The 24,367-nt window shown below is 42.7% G+C and overlaps 1 protein-coding gene across 4 annotated transcripts in view; it reads right to left on the bottom strand.

The window, feature by feature from the left end:
• Nucleotides 1-24,367, bottom strand: part of LOC309564928 (uncharacterized protein) — a 171,996-nt gene that overhangs the window by 68,778 nt on the left and 78,851 nt on the right. For all 4 annotated transcript variants that reach the window (XM_082269629.1, XM_082269630.1, XM_082269631.1 and 1 more), the window contains exons 17-20: nt 21,567-21,697; nt 16,974-17,083; nt 7,202-7,370; nt 2,764-2,868 (exon numbers count right to left, since the gene is read on the bottom strand). In XM_082269629.1, coding sequence (XP_082125755.1) covers nt 2,764-2,868; nt 7,202-7,370; nt 16,974-17,083; nt 21,567-21,697 — 515 coding nt within the window. The remainder of the gene's footprint in view (nt 1-2,763; nt 2,869-7,201; nt 7,371-16,973; nt 17,084-21,566; nt 21,698-24,367) is intronic.

Raw genomic sequence — 24,367 nt, 5'->3', positions numbered from 1 at the left:
TTGTGTCTGGGGGGTCTAAAAGGTGTACCTGTGAAGTTTCAGCTCTGTAGCATGTCCAGAACCATAAAAAAAAAAGATTGTTTGTATTAGAAAACTTTAAGCACAGGAATATGGCTTCTCTGCTGTAACACCTTGCCGGTTTAATAGCAGGCATTTTTTTGGGTTCTTTGCAGTCAGGAAAAACATCTGAACTTGTGTATAGTGGTACTGTGCACAAGTTCTGATGTTTTGCCTGCCTCCAAAACCCCCCAAAAAATGCCAGCAAAAACACACCTGGGCATTTTTTTTTTGACGCTAGCGTTTTTTTTGGCATTTTTTGGGGTTCTTTTGAGGCAGGCAAAACATCTGAACTTGTGTATAGTGGTACTGTGCACAAGTTCTGATGTTTTGCCTGCCTCCAAAACCCCCCAAAAAATGCCAGCAAAAACACACCTGGGCATTTTTTTTTTTGACACTAGCGTTTTTTTGGCATTTTTTGGGGTTCTTTTGAGGCAGGCAAAACATCTGAACATGTGTATAGGGGGTATATATAGGCATATATGTCTGAATATATACCCCTAGACATATATAGGTGTGATAGTAGCAGAAATATATTACTGTAAATGATTTCATTAGCGCAAGCATTTATTTCTGCTACTATCACACCTATATATGTCTAGGGGTATATATTCAGACATATATGTCTATATATACCCCCTATACACATATTCAGATGTCATGTCTGACATCAAACATGTCCTCAAAAAAGCACTGGCAGTGGCAGCCCCTGCAGCATTAAAAAATGCTTGCTGGTGAGAAGCCACATACCTGTCCCGAAGCAGAGAAATGATCATTTCTCTATAGCGGTCACCCTGCTATGGAAGGGTTTTGTCACCCTGCCATAGCAGTCACTGTCAGTTAACCCTACACTACACTACGGTCCCCTGACACTTAACACTTTCCCTACAGAAACTAAATTTTTGAAGCTAACTTAAGTGTAAAGGAGCACTCTAACTACACTAGATATCCCTTTCCTCACACTAAAAATAGCTAAATGACACTTTTAAAGTAAAATTAACAGAACTGCTTCCACTCTCTTCCATGTCCAGTATAACAATGCTGGGAATATGGCGGGGGCGATCTTATATACTGGGGGGCGTATTCACTAATGATTGGTCTAGGGACCCCCTAGTCACTCCAATCACATTCCTAGCATTCTCCTGCCCCCTCAATTGGCTTTTGCTAATGGTTCTGGTCCAATCACGGGCTTTTAAAGCCCATTTCCTGAAGCATTGCATTTTGGGCGGTTCTGGTTGCCGAATTCCGAACTTTTTGGGCAAAAAGTTCTAAATTCGGCCGAACCTCGAACACCCAATGTTCGGGCCGAACCGATGGTGGACCCGAACCGTTCGATCATCCCTACTCATCACTCCAAATGACGTTGTGCCAGAAGGTTTGAGGCTTGTCTCTGTGCTGTTTGGCATATTGTAAGCGGGATACTTTGTGGCATTTGCGTAGTAATGGCTTTTTTCTGGTGACTTGACCATGCAGCCCACCTTTCTTCAGGTGCCTCCTTATTGTGCATCTTGAAACAGCCACACACCACGTCTTTTCAGACAGTCCTGTATTTCACCTGAAGTTATTTGTGGGTTTTTCCTTGCATCCTGAACAATTTACCTGGCAGTTGTGGCTGAAATTTTAGTTGGTTTACCTGACCGTGGTTTAGTTTCAACAGAACCCCTCATTTTCCCTTCTTGATTCGAGTTTGAACACTGCTGATTAGCATTCTCAATTTCTTGGAAATCTTTTTATATCCCTTTCCGGTTTGATACAGTTCAACTACCTTTTCCAGAGGATCCTTTGACAATTCTTTTGCTTTCCCCGTGACTCAGAATCCAGAAACGTCAGTGCAGCACTGGATGAAGGATGCAAGGGTCTTTCAGGAGTCCAGAAACTCATTGATCTTTTATACACACACTAATTACAAGCAAACAGTTCACAGGTGAGGATGGTTACCTTTAATAGCCATTCAAACCCCTTTGTGTCAACTTGTGTGCATGTTAATCAGGCCAAAATCACCAGGGTGTGTAAACTTTTGATCAGGGACATTTGGGTAGTTTCGGTTGTCATTATAATTTAAAAAGAGTAAACACAGTTGATTGATATAAAAAATGGCTTCAGCCAAACATTAACTATGAGTGAAAGAAAAGTTTTTGTGTTATCATTCATATTCTCGGAAAAATGGCCAAGAAATTATAAATTCAGCCAGGGTATGTAAACTTAAGAGCACAACTGTATGCTGGTTTGCCAAAAGTCAATTTACTATTGCTCCAGGACCTCAAACATATCTTAAAATGTATGTACAGACAAAACTTTTTTTCAGTTTTAGATAGAGTGGGGAAAGGATAAAACTTTGGTCAGTGTATTTTTTGCTGTATGTGTCTATTTGGGGATTCAGCAGTAAGGAAGGGGAAATCTCTTTAAAAAGGGGGAATACCCATTCCTAGGCAGCTGTCTCTGGAACAGGTGGGACACAAACAGAACCTGACAGATGTTCTAACCAATCCCTACTTTATTCAAAACAACAATAAAAAAATGAAGTTACCACATACATTAAACTCTAGTAAAATCACTTATATTTTCACTTAGTTTTCTTTTTTTCTTGCTTTCAAGAAAGTAGTCTCTAGATACAGGTGAATAGTGACAAAAAATAATGAACCTGCCAAAAACTAATTCAACACAAACTCTACAGCTGTCATCCTCCAAGCAATTTTTAAGGCTTACCTTTTCTTTGAACGCAGACACCTTCTCAGTGAGCTCACTGTTGGACTGTTTTAATGTTGCATTTTCAGCTTCCACTGCTCTCTGCTTCTTTATGGCCTCTTCAAGCTGGAAGATTAAAATTAAGTGAGTCATTGAAATAAAAAAAAAATGTTTAAAAGTAAACCATGAGAGAATTAGGAGTGCTGCCGTTTCTGATCTATTTCTAAAACATAGCATTTTTCATTTACCAGTAAAATCTGTTTTTTTTTTTTTTTTAAGTACAGTACAGGATACAGCATTTATTAACCTTGGGTTATATGCAGACATCTTCAGGTGATTGGACACTACCACAAAGAAATGTCAAAAATCCTTTTTTTTTTAACCACTTAAGCCCCAGCCCTATTTCGGACACTTTTTGTTTACAAGTTACAACCAGTAATTTTTCCTAGAAAACTACTTAGAACCCCCAAACATTATATATATATATATATATATATATATATTTTTTTAGCAAAGACTCTGGAGAATAAAATGTCAGTCATTGCAAAATTTTTTGTCATCCGGTATTTGCGCAGCGGTCTTTAAAACGCTATTTTTTTGGAAAAAATTTGAAAAATCCCATTTCACTGCATTTAAAAAATACTAAACAGTAAAGTTAGCCCATTTTTTTTGTATATTGTGAAAGATGATGTCACGCCGAGTAAATAGATACCCAACATGTTACGGTTTAAAATTGCGCCCCCCCTTGGGATGGCGACAAACTACGGTCAATAGAGTTCTCAATCTGCGACGCTTTTAATTTATTTAACGGTTACCAGTTTAGAGTGTAGTTTTTTTTTTTTAATTATTGCCCACGCTCTGGCGATCGCGGCGATACCTCACATGTGTGGTTTGAACAGCGATTTCATTCGCGGCTCGACTTGCGTATACGTTTTTTTTTTGTGCACGAGCTAACGGTGACGGGGCGGCAAAATTTTTTTTTTCCTGTTTTTTCTTTGTTTTTAACTTTATTACAGGTTTTTTTTAAAAAAAAAAAAAAAAAAATCTGATCACTTTTATTGCTGTTACAAGCAATGTAAACATCCCTTGTGACACCAATATGTAGTGACAGGTACACTTTATGGAGGGATCGAGGGTCTAAAAGACCCTAGACCCCTCCACTACACTTCCATGTATGCAAAACGCCGAAAACTGCGTTTTTGCATACAGCCGTTTTTTAAATTTGCCACCTTTTGCAGCACAGTAACCCGGAAGTGACGTCATGGACGCCGCCTCCGGGTTACGTCATCGGAGACCCGATCGATGCCGTTTCCGGCATTCATCGGGACTCCATCCAGCCGGCGGACGTGCCGGCTGGGTGCTCGGGGCTCCCGGTGGGACGGGAGCCCCGAGCAAAGCCACGAAAGGCGGCAGGAGGGGGGGGGGCGTCCCCTCCCGCTCACCCGGGTAACGATCGAGCGGCTCCCGAACCGCATCAGTCGTTACCGACGGAAAGCCGACCGTCGGCTTTAAACCACGGTACCGGGATGATGCCTCTAGCTAGAAGCATCATCCCGGTATAACCCCGCAAAGTTACCCGACGTACGGGTACGTCAGTATGTGGTAAGTGGTTAAATCGTACAGTACAGGACACAATATTAATTATCACTAAGAAATCCAAAAGCAGTCAAACTGAGGGGTAGACGAAACAGACGTCAAAAAGCCCACATAATATCCTGAGAAATGGAGCAACAAAGCTCTCAGAGGGCAACTAACAGCCCTCACTTCGGAACAAATATCAGGGAGTCAGACTGACCAGAAGAAGTGAAAGCCGAGAGTGAAAAACAAATAGAGCACCCCACATGCAGACAACAAAGAAGCAGGAGTAGAATAGAGAAACGGTAGAACCGAGTCCTGGTTAATATGAAGGAAAAAACACCTTAGGAAGTAAAAGATGTCCTTTCCTTAAAACAACCTAGTTAATAAGGAGGAACCAGAAAAGATTCCTTACCTATTAAAGCCACCAACTCAGAACTGCACAGAAGGAAGAATGACCAGAAGGTAGCTACGAGTGCAAGTACAAAAGTGGGAAAAGTCTCTGAGAAAAGTTAATGGGCGGTCCAAAAAGAACAGACTGGAAGAGCAATATGCTATACAAAAGCACCCATCAAGTGGAGAGGGCAAACAGCACCCGGAAAGGAATCACAAAGGCTGAAACTAGACCTGAGAATGCTCCAAGACCCACCTTAGATCCAGACTACTGTTTGGAGACTGGGGATCAGTGAGGGATAAAAACTACAAAAGGACTTGAGAAGGCCCTGAGTCGCTAACATAAATGACCTACAGGTCTATGGAATATGTCCATAGACCAAACATTCCTTCATACAAACTCATCTGATGGGACATGGTACACTTATGCATAGGCCTCAGACGAACAGAGGCTGTAGGAAGAAACGGAGGCGCGAAAGAGAGTGACTGGGACTCACGCAGTCTGAGACTAGGTAACATGGGGATAGTCAACAGAAAATACACACACATAAGCAAGATTGTACCAAAAGAGTAGGCTCGTGACCCAGCTGCAAAGAGGGGGTACATTGACTGAATAAAACAAACACTGGAGGCCCTCAACAAGGGAGGGACAAAGTCAACCATGGCCAAGGCACCATTAGCGGTTTTGGAATGGCTGTGATGAAGCCACCACAGGCCAAAAGTACCAACTACAGTGAAGTACTGCCAACACGGGGTACACACGGACCAGTTGCAGAGCGGGGGGGTATAGTCGTGCCTGACAAGGGCACCAAATATTGCTGTGCTAACTGAACCCAGAGGGGTTGAACCAAGAAAAGGATACTACTTAACCCTCTGCAGAGCAGTAGGAGTCAATGGCAATGCATGCCTAGGCCAGCATGAATTGTTATATCCCCAGAATGTAAGACAGAATGTAAGAGACTGCACCAGCAAATGTTTCCCACTGACTAAGCACAGAACAGAAGAGCCCAATGGCCATCTGCAGTTCAGGACCACAGGGCCATAATCAATAGAAAGCAAGTGGGGCAACCATGCAAAGGATACTCCCAGACCTTTTGCATATCAGGAAGAGGTGAGAAGATGTTTGTGACGGTTACTACAGGCCGCAAGGCAATGCTGTGTAAACATCTAAATTTAAATACTGAATGCAGAACAAAGGAGGGCAGTTCATGCCTAGGGTGACTGACTGCAAAACCACCACCCCCCCAGCAAAACCCACTCAAAGACCGACTGCAGAGCTTAAGGGAATGATGGCCTTCTGGAAAAGTCACCACAGGATATTGTACAGGTAGTACACATCGAGACAGTACCAACAAACGGTACACACGAACACACTGCAGAGCAGTAACAGTCAAAGGTCGTGCAAGATCAGGTCACTACAGGCCACAGTATCAACGGTATGCAGTGAAGCTCTCATCTTCAGAGCAGGAAGGATAATGGCCATGCAAGACTAGGATGCCAAATGCTGTTGTACAAACCGTACCTAGTGAGATACTGACAATGAGAATTACTCACAGACCATCGTAGAGTAGTAGGGGACCATGGTCACCAAAGCCTACTGAAGAGAAAAACTGAATACAGTGAGGTGCTACTAATAAAGAATACGCATAACCCACTGCAGATTAGCGGGGACAAAGGCAGTGAGTGACTAGGTTATTAGGGTCAATATGCAACAATATAATTTGAAACTGTGAAATACTATCAACAGAGCAGCCCCATACCAGTCCTCCATGTGCCAAGATTAAAGATGGTGCATGCCTGTGCAGCAGGTATAGGAGACAGACCTGCACAGTACTATGGGCAGCCCCTAGTGGGGCCTGGGGGAAATGCAAGCAGTATTCACAGTGAAAATGATGCCTTAGGTGGGAGCTAGCATTCCTACCTTTGGCCAGAACACATAGTCTAAATTGTTGATTAGACCTCAGTGGAAAGGTAACAACATTCAGGGCCCAAGAAAGGGCCATTAGCTGATATCGCTGCAGATCATCTTCCAGGACCAGGATGTTAGGGACATACCCCTTCCTGGCTTAGCCCTCCTAAATGGGCATATCAAACTGACAGGGCCCTACCACAAACCATGGCCCTGTTTAGCTCCCTGCAGCTCACTCTATGTGCTGCACTGCTTTCCAAAACAATCACATACAATGCAGGACCAACAGTTCTTTGAAGGATGTTGCAGGCTGGCCCACATTTGGAGGTTTAAGCAAAACTGGAAGAAAATATATATATATATTTTTACTGCACTTATGCTTTCTAAATACTAATAATGAGTTAATATATATATATATTGACCACATTTTTTTGACGATCTCTGTATCTACAACACTGCCCAATAAAATTACCCAGGATTAGAACAAAATAAAGATAAGACAAAGATAAGACAAGGACAGACACAGCATACAGCGGGACAATTGAAGTGGAATGAATCCCCTAAATGTGATATATGGCTGACCTGATGCTCAGACTGGTCCAGCTTCTCTAGGAGTTCCTTGTTCACGATCTCTTTCTCTTGCAAAGCTTTCCTCATTGCTCCCAGCTGATCCAGCCGTGATGTTGCTTCCAGGATAGCTTGCTCTTTTTCCACAACAACATTTTCAAGAAACGCATTCCTATTGGTCAAACTAAGAAATATTCAACATTACATTTTTTTGTGTAATGGTACAGAGGTTTCTCACAAGATTCTTAACGCAGAACTATACTCACCTTCTCTCCAGCGCTGTCGTGCCCCAGAGCTCCCCAGTTGGCTTCTCCCCTACATTAAAAATAATGTGCCAATTTATTTTCCACCTAAGATTTATTTTTAGGAAACCTGCCCTGAGGAAGTGAGGCTGACATTTTTGACTGCCTTCTGAAAAATAATTTTTGTACTCACCATAAAATCTTTTTTTTGGAGCCCATTAAGGGACACAGAAAGCCTTTAGATTAGACACCTACAAGAGGATTGGACACTGGCAGATTTAAAAAAAAAACATAATGGTAGGCTAGCCCACAATGAACACTCCCAACTGCCAGCATGCCTTAGTTTTGTAGTAAAGCAGTAATGAGTGTTTTATCATAAACTTAGAAGGGTGGAACCTGTGTCCCTCAATAGACTCCAAAAAGGGATGTTACAGTGACAACAAAAAGTTATATTTTCTTCCTCATCCACTGAGGGGAATAGAAAGACCAATTGTCAGGATGTCCAAAACAGGCCAACTGAGTGGCGGGTAAGTCAGCAAACAATCACTAACATGACCAAATACAAACTGCCAGCAGCTCAATTAATTGCCTGAAGGACCTTACGCCCAAAGCTGGTATCAGATGAGGCAGGAAGAACCACCTGGTAGAACTTACAGACTTGTGTGAACAGCAGACAAGGTGGTAGCCTTGCAAATCTCAAAAAAAGTTTTGTGATTCTAGAAAGCCCAAAAGGGCTCATGGATCTAGCACAGTGCACCTAACAGGAAAAAGCAGACCCCGATCCTTGAAACCATAAGCCTGAATGAGTGTCCACTTAGAGGCACAGGAAAGTTTAAACCAAAATACGTCCAAAAAAAAAAAAAGAAGGGGTGGGCAAAACAGAAAATGCTATCAGACCCAAGAACAATTAACAAAACTAGGAACTGACTGCAGCGTGAATAAAGGTCTGAAGGACCCCATGACCTCAGCTGGCATCAGATGAGATTAAACATCAACCTGGTAGAATGCATAGACAGAAGACCCGGTGGAAAACTTGCAAATATGAGAAACAGTTGCCCAATCTAGAAAAGCTCAATAACTCACAGAATAGGTAGATTATCTTGACAGGAAAGGGTGGAACCCAATCTATGAGACTATACAGTATGCTTGGATAATGGTATGCCTGAGTCTCCCACAGGTGATGGAAGGAGAAGCCAGTGCAACCTTTCGGGTACCAAAAGTAGTATGCCTGCCAATTGTCTATGCCTGGGCTGCACACGGCGGATAAGGCTGGACAGTGAAGTTCTTCCCAGGGCAGGACCTGCCCTAAATCTCTTGGTATAGTGACTGATTTTGTTCTTCTGACCGAAGAGGCAGCCAAATCTCAGCATCAGAGGCCGCCTGTTCAGAGATCAGGCTGACATGTCCCAACGACAACAGAATATTGAGTTTCAGATATCGGGAGTGCAACTAGGCAAAAGGGGACTGAATCAATAAAGGCCACCATCAGGCCCAAAACTGCATGCAAAAAGAAGTCTGACAACTTGTGGACTAGAGAGTTCGAACCTGAACCTAAGGAAGGAACACTCTGGCTTAGATGTGTCCAACACTAGGACACAGATACTGCAAGCAATGATTGACGATTTCTGAAGGTATAAGTAAACATCTTTGATGTCCCCAGAAGATAGAAAGTCTCCCAAACGCAGGAATGCAAAGATATCTGGTGGGATTCCTTATGGAGTTTTAGGACCTGAATGAAGACATTCAGTATTTGGAGATCCAAGTTGGAGCAAATGCTCTCTTTGGGTTTGGGAAAAGTTAAACGGGTTAAAGTAAAACCCCTGGGGCAATGACACGTCCAGCACCCAAATGTGTCTGACATGAAAGTTTTCCAAGCACCAGGAAGTTCAACAGATATCTCACAACATTCTAAAATCATTCAAAAGATTTAAAAATTTACTTGTAACATTTGATTTGGAATGAATGGACTTTACAGAATGAAAACCACATACATGTTTTCCATTCTGCTCTGTTGATATTTCTCATCACTGTGGCTGAAAATGAACATTGATTTGATTCACCAATGATTTGAAAAATAAAAACTTTCTTAGAACATTCTAAGGATTTTTGTTTTCTCCCCTGGGGAAATTTTTTTTTTTGCCACCAGTAGCATCCTTAATGAGATTATCAAGAGCCAATTCGAAGAGAGGTCCCTCGAATCTATACAGAACAAACACTTCTTACACGAGGGTTCCATAATCCAAGAAGTATGGGCAAAGCGCTTTTGGTCATACTTCTCCGGTGGCTCAGGGGTGTGCACTTATCTCTGCAGTCCTGTAAACAATATTCAGCCAACAGTGGGCTAAAGTCTGTTGTCAGGGAATGTCACAGGGCCAGTCCAGACTCTGCAGGGATCCCCAAAATAATGTGGGGATCCGCCTAGATGCTTGACCGACAGCAGGCTCAGCCCCTCAGCCTGCTACTGAGAGCCTGAGCCAGCCGCTCCTGCCCCCTCAACAGCACGGCACTCCAGTGAGCACTGGAGGAGCAGAGCAGAAAGCTGGTGACTGACTGACCACTTTCTGCTCACTTAAGACTGAGAACCAGGCAATCAGCGGTCACGTTACCGCTCAGTACTCTTTCATAAAGGCAGCAGGGGACAGATGCTGCATCCCCCTAGGTGAGTATGATCGTTTGTTTTTTTTTTGTAAACCCACACTTCTCTTTTAAGCCCAAATGCTCTGTTCATATGTACCAACATGAGGTACATGCAAGAGATGGGACGGGAGGCTTCCAGCAAAGCACCACAGCTAAAATATAATGCTACAGACATCTGCTTCGTGCATTCAATATTGAAAGAATCAAATGCAGCAGTAGTTCGATATTTCTTAAGGAATTTTGGGTAGTCAGGCACAGTGTGATAATGTAAAGCCAGTCATAATAGGGTGAAGGGCAGACCCCGCTAGAGAGAAGAAAACTTTTCAGTTGGATTAAAGACAGATGGGTCTGCTACCAGAATGGCACTTTGTTATGGCAAGCCAGAGAATGATCCACAGTCAAGAGTAGACAACTTTTGTACAAAATCCTCAAACAAAAAGGAGCAGGATTTTTCCAGTTTCCATAAAGAAACAGTAGGAAAAGCAGATGAAAAGGTAAAGTCTGAGGCCTTAGGAGTTTTAAATTACAACTGAAAAAAGCACTGGAAGAATCAACAGATTGATCCTATAATTTTAGAGTGCTTTATCAGAAAGCCTGAACAGTCTCTTATTATGGGACTAATAGTAGTAAATGGGCAACTCTGCAGCTGCAATCTCATCAGCCAAGGACTTGAACAATTTAGAATCAGACAAAGTCTCTTTCGCTGATAGCTTAGAAGCAACTAAGGCCATGGGAAGGGCACGGAACTGCAATTATGACCTCTGTGATCACAGTCAGCATATAACAGAGTAATTTGGGTCACAAAGTCTTGCATGACCATGGTAAAAACCTCAGGCAGTGGATGCAGGGAAAGACAACACCTCAGTCTTTAGTGGATAACACAAGTGTTTAGTTCACAGTGTTAACCCCCTTCTGTGGAAAACCAGCAGGAGACAGGCAATAATGGAGCCCAGAGACATATGCAAATGAGGTAGCTCCTGTTGCTTGGCCTAACGGCCATACATGCTGATTTGTTCAGATCCAGGACAAGCGCTAAGCTTATGCCAACGCCTCAGGACCTGGAAACCATTTTTACTAGAACAGAGTCTGGAACGTGACCCACGTGGAAATCAATGATTGAAGGTCACCATCAGACTATCCAAAACGTCCATTCTAGTGAAGTCCAGATGTAGTACTCCAAAGGCTAAGGGTGATAGTGCTCAATAGCTGCTATCAGAGATAAAACTCCAGCAACGATGTAGAGAAGAGTGTTGATTGTAAAAAAAAATAAAAAAGTAAAATAAAAGCGGCAGTAAAAATAGGCTAGCCTTTACCACAGCAGAGCTGAAAAAAAAAAAAAAAGGTGTCTAGGACACAAGCAAAAAACTGAGACATGCTGGTAGTTTGAGAAGTTCTCTTGAGCTGGCCTATGGTTTTTTGCTTGCCAGTATCCAATCCTGCAGGCGGCCGTATAAAGATAGTGTTAAAGTCCTTCTTTGTCCCCCAATAGACGAGAAAATGGGATTTTTGTAGTTAACGTAAAATCCATTTCTCTGAGTTCATCGACAGACACAGGGCTCCATAAATCATAACTAGTGGGTTATATGGCCTCCTCCAGGAGTAGGACTAGGCAGAACAAAAAACACCTGGCTACGCCTATGGGCCATCCTCAGCTGGTATATAACACCCCCTCTGCGCTAGGTAATCAGTTTAGTAGCAAGCAGTATTAGAAGTTTCAGAACTTCATAGAGGGGTGGGTGCTGTGTCCGTCGATGAACTCAGAGAAATGGATTTTACGGTAAATACATTCATTGACGGACACAGCGCTCCATAAATCATAACTAGTGGAACGTCCAAAAGCAGTGCCAAAAGGAAAATGAGGGGCAGGGAAAATAATCCAAAGCTAAACATAAGAACTCTAAACCAGGACACAGGAGTCCAGTCTGAAAAATAAAGGTTTAAAGAAAAAACACCCCCTCTTAAACAGCAGTCTGCAAATCTATCTTTTGCGGCCAAAAGAAGCATCCACAGATGCCAAAGTATCTACCTTTAGAATTTTGTGAAGGTATGCACGGACAACCAAGTGGCCGCCTTGCAAATTTGCAAACTTGTGATATCGAACCCCAAGAAGCACTCACTGCCTGAGTAGAATGCTCCGTGACAGGGAAAGGTGGAACCTGACCTTTAATGGAATAGGCCTGAGTCACCGTCTGTCCAATCCATCTGGAGATAATAGCTGAAGAAGCAGCCAGCTCTTTTTTGGCCCGTCTGTAACCACAAAAAGCGAGTCTGACATACAAAAAGACTAGCTGCCAGATACACCCAAATCGCAAGAACCACATCCAAGGTATGCAAAGCAAAATCTTTGGTATGAACCGGCTTGGGACACAAGGAAGGCAACACAATGTCCTCATTCAAATGGAAGTCAGAGACAACTTTGGGCAGGAATGATGGACAGGGATGAAGAACCACTTTATCCCTACGGACCACTAAATAGGTACTGTGACAGGATAATGCCGTCAATTCCGATACCCTGTGGGCCGAGGTAATAGCCACTGAGAATGTCACCTTCTGGGATAACATAGGCAAGGGAATCTCCCAAATATTCTAAAATGGAGGTTCCTGAAGAACTGAAAATACTAAATTTAAATCCCATGGCAGCAAAAGAGACCATACAGGGGGAGCCACATGTTGAACCCCCTGAATGAAGGTACGAACTAAAGAGTGCGTGGCTAGGGATCGCTGAAAGAAGAATGCCAGGGCAGACACCTGGCCCTTGATGGTACTCAAGGCCAACTTCTGATCAACGCCCTGTTGAAGAAAGGTTAAGATCTGGGCCACAGAAAAGGAACGAGGATGAGCGCCAATCGACTCACACCAAGAAATGTACGCTTCCACGTATGATGTTGTATCTTGCTGGAAGACAAATTCCTCACCTTCACCATAGTAGGAATCATTGGATCCAGACAGACCTATCTGGCTTTCAATAGCTAAGCTATTAAAACCAGCAACTGTAAAGCAGGATGGTAGATGAGCCTTTGGGTCTTCTCTGAGAGGAAGCCCCCAAGGGATGTTTACAGCCACCAGGATGATTGGAAGATCCTCCCTGTTAATTCCTCGCAGGAACTGCGGAAGAAGCCTTAGCCAAGGATGACACTGGCCATACCGTGGTCCTTGGACGCCTGCGCCGTCTATCAGAGGACCCCGTGACCTCCTCACAACCTTCGGTATCCTTCTGTGGAGCCGAACCTGCTAAAGGTGCTGCATGTAAAACTGTGCAAACAGAACTGTCTTGAAGGTGGATACCATCAGACTCAGAACCTGTATGCAAAATTGGAGCGAACTATCTGTGTGACAGCAGCTGGTGAATCACAGCCTGTGGTCCCTGAAGTTTGTTCAGAGGAAGGACCACCCTGGTCAGAAATAGAATTAGACCTAGGTAAATCAATTCCCTGGACAGGGATAGGGGGGACCCTAGGTAGTTCAGACATCCCCTGAACCTTTGCAGGAATTAAATCCGCACAAGGAGACTCGGGACCAAAAAAAAAAAAAAAACTGAAAAAGGACAAGCTTTGTCCCCCTTTCTAGGTACTAGGGGTGCGCATCTTCACTGGTCTCATGATTCGATTACGATTATCAGGTCAACGATTCAATTCCACGATGCATCACGATTGTTGCCCACAATGTGCCCATGGTTTTCATCAAAAAATTCAAGCAGTCAGAAATTTAAAAACGATTTTTATTTTCATATGCTCTTAAAAAAAGGACACTTCCCTGCATATTGCAAAGTCTGAACATCAAACATCAGTCTGTACTAATTTAATGGAGCAATTTACTTCAGAGGCTCTCAATAAAATGACCGTACAATTAGTGCGCAACTGCGCATGCGTGTCAGTGATAAGCAAAACCATAAATCATACAAAAAAGGTATCAATGAAGGATTTGTGAATCCATCACTAAGACATAAACCATAATTAATTAAATAATAATAAAATATATTCTAATACATTATAGATACAAAGGACACAAACCGCTAAAACACATGTCCCCAAACGTATGCCATTTCATTAATTATGGTTTGGTTTATGTCTTAGTGATCGTCGATTCACAAATACTTCATTACCTTTTTTCATGATTTATGGTTTTGCTCATCACTGACTCACACATGCACATTGCACACACACAGTCACTTTATTGTTTAGGTCGATTCTAATTTGCACATAAATTAACTGATGCAGAAGATACTGTCAGTGTGCCAGTGTGTCTGTGTTTACAGAAATTATGACAACTGTGCATTAAACAAAGTGAGCAGTAAAAGAGTCTGCTTCTCAAAAATCTTCATTATTCCCTCTGGAAGTGTCATGTGTTCAACAACATTTGTAATAGTGTTTGAAGAATTCGACTAGTACCTGATCAGTGATGACAGATTGCAGACGCCTGAGCCAAGGAGGACTGGGAGATAGGGTCCGGGACGCTGACTCGGGGGTCTTCCTCTGCCCACAGAGGCGTGTATGAGAAGGACGGAGGACAGTGTGCACTCCCGCAGCAGACTGTCCAAGAGTAGAGATGACAGTCCTCAAGTGCCTGATCCCGCCAGGAAGCTGACACTGCACGCCGGTAATCACAGGCAGTGAGACATTTCCCAATCTGTGCAACTGCTGATCGGGAAATGTCTCACTGCCTGTGATTAGCGGAGTGCAGTGTCGGCTTACTGGCGGGATCAGGCTCGTAGAAACTTCGAACACACCGGAGCTCATCTTTATCCAAGAGCCAGGGACGCTCGCTCCTCGTGTCTCCTCCTGCAGCGACGCCGGGCAGCTGGGGATGACGTCAGAGGGAGGCGGGAAAACAGACAGATTTCAAAGAGCTATCGCTGTGCAGAGAGGGAGGGGTGGCGCTACATGACATCATTAGCACATCGATTAAGCTGGTCGCATCATCGATACAGACTTGCGGGTGGCTGAATCACGATGCATCGATGCTACGATTAAATTCAACACCCCTACTGGGTACCCCCAAAAGAAACATTTTGCGGATCTCCTTGACGCTAACCAAGGAAGTCCCCAGGACTGGAAACCAGTGAAGATGTCCCCCTACCCCAATAATGGGTGAGGGCAGACCTTCATGCTGAAGGAGTCTTGTCTGCCGATCCGGAGAAGCTAGCTCTAGGCTTACCGACCAACCCGACCAAGGTTGCTAGGAACCTCCCGGGGAAGCAAGAAATAATGGGGCAGATCAATGAAAGCTTTCTTAGAGGCTTGGTCTGCGGACCAATTCTTAAGCCACAGTGCACGCGTCTAATCACCACCACTGAAACAGAAAGTTTGGACAGCACAGGAGCGGTATCCAAAGCTGCATCACAAATAAACTGCAGCCCATGGACCAGCTGGTCCGCTAAAACAACATAAGCAGCGGGCACTTGCTCAAAGCCAGCCCCCCGCCCCCCCCCCCTCCCCCAATGCCCTGGTGCAAAAACTTGCCCCATTCAGTTAGGGTCTAAGACGCCAGGGCTGAGGCAAACACTGGCCATGATGCCGAACCAGCCATAGTAAACATGCTGCATGTCATAGCCTCTGCTTTCTTGTCAGCCGGGTCCTTAAAGGATGGGGATTCCCCTACTAGGATCATGGTTGCTTTATTCAACCTGGAAACAGAAGGGTCCACCACTGGTGGACTAGTCCACTTTTTTAAAAGTGACTCCTCAAAGGGGTAACATACAGTATAACGTTTGGGGACCACAAAGGGTAATTTTGGTTGTTCCCATTCCTTACAGGAAAACCTGTCAAAATAAGGCACATAAGGAAACACTTTTGGAGTACGATGCGACTTGTGCGTACCAAACGACACAGCCACGTCCGTGGCTACATAAGCCGCATCCTCCATTTTTAAAGTCTTACGCACTGCAGTGAAAAGTGCGTCTAACAGCGCTTTTTCATTTGCTGCTGCAACCATGGAGGACTCATCCTCACTATCGGATGGACCGTCCCTGGAAAGATAAATCAAATTTAAAAATATAAACTGGTTTACAAGCTAGATGATGTCATTCAGCCCCATCCTTACACGTTTCGACACTCGATCACGACTTCTTCAGGAGCTCCCCTTGTGGAAGTCACGTGATCGAGTGATGAAGTGCGTAGAGACGGGGCTGGATGACGTCATGACGCACATCGAAAAATCAGTAACAACTTTCTACACAGATCGTAGTGGCTGGAGTTTACTTCCTGTACTTATACTAATTACAATGCTGCATGCGGTTTATACTTGGTGAAGTTTGAGCACCTTATAAATGTGAGTATATTGGGTTTTATCTTTGTGAAGCAATAAAAGTTTTTAAAGCATAAAGTGCTATGTAGTTCCTCTTTCTAATCCATGCGTCGCTAAGTTGAGAACACTGGAGAGTGCTTTTAAACGGGCAGAGTTCTTATATAATTGAAGCTGGCTATTTCTCAATATAATTAATAAGAATAATAATAATAAAACACACTAATGGATTTATGAGGATATAAAATAGTCCACAGAGGAGGAGCGCAACTGGTGATGGTAACAGGGAATAAATAGAGCACAGTGGTGGAAATACATGAGATATTGATTGATCACAAATATACTGGTTTTTCACATATTCTATTTGGGAGCATATTTGGAAGATTATTAATGCAAGAGACTTTATTTGTGATTCCAATTTGAAAAGTATTGGACATATGTTATATTTATGATATTGATTGTACACTAAGCGCTGTATTTTTTTATTGATTCATTTTGGTATAGCACACACATGGGAATGTGACAGAGTGTATAGCTGCTGTGGTAGTACTTAAATAAACTTAAATAGTAGACACGCTAGGCATTTATAGTTGCTCAAAAGACAAAAAGCAAAAATACTATTGACGCAACATTTATTACCCAAACTAATAACATTTGAAGGGACATACCCTTTAAGTTGGTCATTCAAGGTGGATATGAGATCATGGTGTTTTTCAGACTCTTGGGTCTGCTGCTGTCGCATCTGGGAGACTTGTGACTGCAGTCGTTCATTTTCACCCTGAAACAAAGGAATTCAAAGTTTCCTTAAGCCAGACTACAAAATAGTTCATGAGCTAAACATTTATCACCCGTGTTGCTGAAAAATGAGAAGTCCAAGAAACTGAGAAAAAAAGAGGTAATGTCCTGAGTGTAAACCCCTCACCAGAATACAGAACAAACAGGAGTACTCTTTACAATATTCAGAGGTTTAGAAAGGAAAAGTAATATGGCTTCCTCATCTTTGACCAGGAAAATGGATGTAAACAAAACTGTTTGCCGTTCACACATCACAATTCAAAAAAATTTTAACTGGGCAAACACAATCAAATTTAAAGAACATTTTAATACCACAAATGATCAAATATTATGAAAAATATCTCCATATCAAAAGGTTGTGAGAAAATCCAATTAAAACCACAAACAATAGCCTAATGCTGAAAGACCATTCTTTAATCAAATATGTCATCCACATAGAGAAAAAAAAAAGCCTTTTAAAGGGATATTGTTAATTATAAAAACAGCGCTGGACCTGTAAAGTTATTTTAATCGTTCATTGACGGACGAAGTCTCTGATGCATATCAGTGTGGTTATACTGCCCCCTAAAGGAGTAGGACACTAGGCAGAAAAAAAGTTCTGGCTACGCCTATGGGCAGTCCCAGGGGGTAAACCCTCTCACTTCCAGCATAGGATGTCAGTTTCAATCTGCCTAGTTAAGAGTAAGGACCTAGTTCCTTGCTGGGATTACTGGTCCAGACAAAGTTTTTTCTAGATAATTTTTTTTTAGTTCGCCTTTACTCCGGATTTTTTTCCTGTGAGATCTACAAGCAACTATGCCGGATCTGGGGGACAGGCTGGATGTATAGATGCAGTGGTCACCCCAGCCGGCCAGTGCGCGCGCGCAGGCCTTAGCTCCGCGCTGTGTCGGCCGCGACATAGTCCCACTAAAATGGGGACTGGCCCTGAGAGTTAAACGTCTATTCTTTTCTATTCTGTTTTATTTTATTCTGTCCTTTTATTTTCTATTTTATTCTGTTTTATTCTATTCTATAAAGCATCCTAGGTAAGATTCATCATCTTATTTCACTTTTATACCCTACTGTATTTATTGCAATATATTTCCATTTCAAATTGAATTCCAAATTCAAATTAATTTCCAAATGCAAAATTATTTACGAATGCGAGTTCATTTCTGAATTGGAATAATTAGTTACATTATAATTTATTTTGGATTTGTTGAAATTCTTTACTAATTTGATTCTTAAATTCAGATACATCCGAATAAAGAAAATTTAGTCCGATCTATGATACAAAACGCACATGTCTACATCTAATTAGATAGTTGAGGAAAGTGGAAAATTACAATTATAAATAGTATAATTATTAATGTGGAATGTATGTTCCTTGCTAAAGAACATTATTTTTAAGAAGTTTTTATTGGTTATGTTCGGCTTTAAATAATTGTGCATATGAGGCCTTATCAGCTCAGTTGTCCTTCAAGCCTATCTCCAGGAAATCTGAAAATTTGTCCTTTGCAGTGGGGCTCAACTGTACTGCAATGCTTTACAGCTTGTTTATCCTCCGCTTCCCGGCACATGGTGCTCCCCATGCTCCAGCTGTTGACTGTCCCTCAGGGTCATCACATCCAGTGCAGTGCTATGAACCCTGCATTCATCTTAACATCAGGAGAAGTGGGTAATTAAATCAGCTTATCAATGAACCCTAGACCTAAAAAAGCATTTACCCCTTGCAGCGCGGGTGCAAGTTTCTCAAGTTGGGCTTTAAACATTCTTCCTGCTATGTATCTGTATGTGATTTTTTTGATGCACGGGCCAGCTGACAGAAGTAGAGGAGCAAACAATATAGTGCAGGGTCTCTTCCAGTACATAAGGACCAGGATGGGGCCCAACTAAACTGCCCATCTCTTCTTTGCCCCCCCCCACCAAAATAATTCTGTTTGTTTGAAGTCTTGCTTTAAAAGATGTGTATTACTGCAGGTACTTCAATAATTATGGCAGTTTACAAGCACAACCTTCTTTTATGGTAGGCATGTTTGATTAAAGAGGGGTTGTCAAATCGAAGCCACTTGTCACAAATAAACTCTGTTTTAACAGATAGCATCAAACGTGTTAGAAGCAAAGCACAGCTACACTCGATGGCCAAAAGTTTGTGGGGACCTGATCATCACATCTATATGAGCTTGTTGGACATTCTATTTTGAAACCATGACATTAAAGGGAAATTTCATTCTCTCAATTAACATTGACAAATTTTTAACCCTTAAGTTGCTAGAATTCGTAAATAGATAGGAATGTATATCATATTTACTTGTTTTAAACAATTTTTTTTAAGTTTCTTCAGTTACTTCCTGGTTTCCTGCCTAGGCAAATGTCGTCATACATCCCAGGAGTCTTTTGGAGGGGAGGATGGGTTGGCTCTGCTAAGTTTGCCCTCCTGCGTGTATGCCTGGGGTAGATGAATTCCAGAAAGTCAATGCTATATAAATCATCTGCCCTTACTCAAGATGGCCATGGCCAGAAATGCTAGGGGGATGTTTTTCAAAGAGATTTCTTGTCAAAATAGAGCACGGAGACATGGATTTTTGAGGGAATTTGCTTTGAATTGTTAAAAATCAATTCAAATAGCATTTTTGCTTTGCAGGGATCAGATGCAGTGTAGTTCTGCTTTATTATAAAGTTCCCTCTCCACCACCTCCACTAGTCTACACCCTTCCACAAGATTTTGGAGTGTGTGTGTTGGAGTTTCTGACTATGTATCCAATATACCATTTATGAGGTCCGGTACTGATTTTGGAAGAGAGGACTCGGCTTGCATTTGGTGTTCCCATTCATTTAAGAAGTGGTCAGCAAGGTTAGAACTCTTTGCAGCCCACTCCAGTTCCTCCACAAAAAAAAAAAAAAAAAAAATTGTCACACCATATCCTTATGGACCTGGCTTCAAGGTGAAATACAAAAAGGCCTTCCTGCTGCCACAAGGGTGAAAAAGCACAATTGTCTAAAATGTCTGTGTATGTTATAGAACAGTGGTTTCCAAACTGCAGCTCCATGCTTGCTTTTATCCGGCCCTTGGGGCATTATTCCCTCCAATGTTGCTGAAGTAGTTTCTGTCACTAACACCAATGTTGGTGTGCTATTCCTCACATTGACACCAATAATGAATAGAGCGGAGCACTAATCCTCCCATTGACACCAATGATGGGGCACTATTCCTCCCATTGATACCAATGATGGAGCACTAATCCTCCCATTGACACCAATGATGGGGCACTATTCCTCCCATTGACACCAATGATGGGGCACTATTCCTCCCACTGACACCAATGATGGGGCACTATTCCTCCCATTGACACCTACGATGGGGCACTATTCCTCCCATTGACACCTACGATGGGGCACTATTCCTCCCATTGACACCTACGATGGGGCACTAATTCTTCCCACTGATGCCAGTCATTGAGCATTGTGTACTCCCGTTTACTTACTAGTCTGAAGGACCGTAAACTGGCATTTTGTTCAGAAAGTTTGGAGACCACGACTATAGAATTAAGAGCACCCTTCATTGGAAACATCTAACCTTAGTCATTTGGAACGGCTTCCACATGTTTTTGCCCATTTTGTGTAGACGTGAGTGGTGAAAGGTCCACAAAACTCTTGGCCATGAAGTGTATATGGAAACAGTGCATACAAGATAAGTGAGACGCACACACAGATCATAATGGTGTTACTTTCAACCTATACACCAAACACACACCTTGGAGAAGGGAAGAGTCTCTTCATCTACATCAAATGTCACCTGTATTTAAAAGGCGCGATTACAAGACAAAGAAAATGAGGCAGAAAGCTCAGCTAGTGATTGGTTACCTCTACTAGAGGAAAGGCAGGTATCAAAGGGCTTCATACTTAAAGTAGAACTATAGGCAAAACAGTTTTTTTCCCTTTTGGATAGAGTAGGGAGGGTTATGACCTCTGTCAGATTTTTTTTTTCTTTTTTCTGCCAAATGTGTCCCATTGCGGAGATTTCCTTTCACTTCTTGTCCCATAGCCAAACAGGAAGTGAGAGGAAATCCCTGCAAATTAAGGCAATTCTTTAGGGACACCAGAAGTGGTGTCCCCATTGGAAAATTTCTATTTTATTACTTTTCTGTGGACAACCCAGAATTTGGGATTTTCCTTAAATTTCACTTTCAATAATAATGGTAAACAAGTCAAATAAAGAGGGCAAATCTCTTTAACAGGGGCACAGACAGCAATAAAACCTGGCAAGCATTCTAATCCCTCTTCACTCTATCAAAAACTAAAAAAAAAAAGTTTTGCCTTTAGTTATACTTTAAGCTAAAAGTGATGAACTACACTATGATGCAACAGTAGGCCAAAACAAGCTCATTCCCAGTCCGGATAAAATCAAGGTGCATCATGCTCCACATTACTCCCATCACAACTTCTATCTTGCAGTCACCCATGTGCATGATTGCTACTAAACATACCTGTAAAGATTCAATACGAAGCTGCAGCTGTAGCCTGTCCTCTAGCTCCTGGCATCGCTCCTCCAGTGTCATTATCTGCTCCTGAAGCTGGTTTCTTTCAAGCTCTAACTCCTCCACAACAGCTCGCAACCCTGAAGAATTTAGAGGGAAAAATAGTCACACACGGGTACTTATCTGTCAATGCCTGTGCATCAGAATTTAGGATTTCCCATAGCTTCCTGTTCTAGAGACACAGTAGAAAGTAATAGAAGATATATTTCAAAGTGAAGAGATATTCCCTCAGAACGGTTTCTGTATCATATGTTTTGTTACCCAATTGTAAGATTTCCCATCACCATCTGTTTCACTGAAAACACTACAACATTGGTTATCCCAAAATATTCTGCATCTTTTTCATAAAATTAATTTGAGTAATAAAGCAAATAACTCAAAATGTGTCCTAGCTGGAAATTAACCACACTGCTTGCAGAAGATTTTTTACCTTAATGCAGAGAATGCAAAAAAAAAGGGGAAAAACCTTCTGCCTTTACAATCACTTTAAAGTTTTAAAGGTTTGATTCTTTTTCAATTAAAAAAATAAACATGTCATATAGTTACCTGCTCTGTGCAATGGTTTCTAATGGCGCTTTTCCACTGCATGGAACCGAACGGTTCGGCTTGCTTTTGTGCTTTTCCACTGCTGGTACCGCATGGTACGGTGTAGGAAAGGTTTCGGTACGGTGCGGCGGTGCTTTTCCACTGCATGGAACCGAACGCTACGGCTCAAAAACAGTACCTACTCGATTGTGGTTCCAAGAGGTACCATACCCGGTACCATATCCCACAATCCTTTGCATGCAGTCACTACTAGCCACTGATTGGTCAGAGAATCCCACCCACCCCATTGTTATCCCACCCACTTAACTTTAGTACTACTTTAGTGGAAAAGCAAACCATACCGTACCGTACCGAACCGTTCCAACACCGTACCATGCGGTACCAGCAGTGGAAAAGCAAACCGGGCCAAGCAGGGCCGAGTAGAGCCGGTACTTGCAGTGGAAAAGTGCCATATCAGAGCAGCCCAGATTCTCCTATTCTGGAGTCCCCCGCCTGCGGTCTTGGCTCCTCCCCTTTGGCAAATGCCCCTATAGAAAGCAGCATGCTATGGGGTCACTCGTGCTGGCTCACAACTAAACCGCCCTGTCTTCGTCTATTGACATAGACAGGGCAGCTCGACCTTGGCCCTGCTCCCTCATTACTGAATTTCATTGTCAGCAGTAGAACCACTGCTGTTTATCTGCCCAGTGAGAAGAGAGAGCATAGAGAGCCTCTACTCTCTTGCACAACTCTAATCGAGATCCTGCTCAGGTAAGTATAAGGGGGAGCTGGGGAGATTCTGAAGCACAGAAGGTTTTTTACCTCAATGCTTATAATGCATTAAGGTTAAAAAGCCTTAAAGCTTTAGAATCACTTTAAGCTCGCCATAGAGGACCTGGCTCCGCAGGGAGCATGATTGCTAGAAAACAAAAAAAATGTAAAATTTAAAAACACCTGTCCAAGGCCGGCCATAGATGGTTTAAATCTCAATGGTTCAGCAAGAACAAGCCAAGATTCAAACTATGTATGGGCAGGCTAAATGTACCAAGTTTATCGATTAATCAACTTGGGTGCAACCAGCCTGCCAGATTTACTTGAGTTTATCACTAGCGGCTGCTATAGCCACTAGCAATAATCAATGTCTTCTCCTGGAGGTCGGCTCCACTCACCTGCCAGGGGAACACAATGTCTTGGTGGGAGGGATTCCCCTATCAGCACCGTCTGTGTGGATGGGGGAAACATGCAAATTTCTGTCCTGCAATCCGTGGTTGCAGGAAAGAAATTTCCACTGTCTATGACCTGCCTAAGCCAGCTTAAGGTATTTATTAACACAATGGATGTCATCCAACCTTGATTTTACACAACTGAGTGGAAATATCCTTAAGACCCCGTTCACACTGGGGCGACCTGTCAGGCGACCTGGTCGCCTGAGAGGTCGCCGTAGGTCACCTGCCATAGAGTAGCTGTGGACCCGTTCTAATAGGAGCGCTCTGACTTAGAAAAAGGGTCCGGAGCTTCTTTGGGGCGACCTGGAGCGACCTGCATTGACTTCAATGATATGAAGTCCGTGCCGGCCGCTCCGAGGTCGCCCCGGCAAGTAGCGTTGCCCCAGTGTGAACGGGGTCTAAAAAGGACTTTGCTGTGTTAATCTAGAGGGGGAAGTAAACATTGCATGTAAATGCGAAACCATATCTCAAATGCTTAAAAGTCCCAGCCCAAGTGACATCTGGAAATTCGCTTTGAAGAAAACCAGTCAAAGGAAAACCACAAGCTACCATTGCTGACTTGACCCAAAAAATGCATTTCTTATTCGGAACAAACACGTAGCCAGTCATTTCAGAATTTCTGATCTGCATGCGTGTGTTGATTTAGCAACTCACATGGAAGCCATACTTCATACTTGATTGCTTAGCATACAAGCCAGGTAACTTGAATATTTTAAAGGAAAGGTCAGCAAAAGGTTTGTGTAATTCTCACAACAAAACTGACTGATCTCCCCACTATGACGGGCTTGACTCCCAGCAGATAGAGATGCACGGCACAAATTTCAGAATTCATACGGACCAGAATCTGAAAGTAGTGCATCGGCATTCAAGACATGGAGGTAGTTCACAAAGCTACAATTCTTTCCACCAATCAATATAATATGAATTATTACATTAATAAAAGGTTGCAACTCATAAGAACCAAGGTTTAGAAAGCCAATAAAAAGAACTTACAGCCGC

The sequence above is a fragment of the Pelophylax lessonae genome (genome assembly GCF_965119305.1).
Source record: "Pelophylax lessonae genome assembly, chromosome: 10".
Taxonomy (NCBI): Eukaryota; Metazoa; Chordata; class Amphibia; order Anura; family Ranidae; genus Pelophylax; species Pelophylax lessonae.
This window is presented reverse-complemented; position numbering and strand designations above follow the sequence as displayed.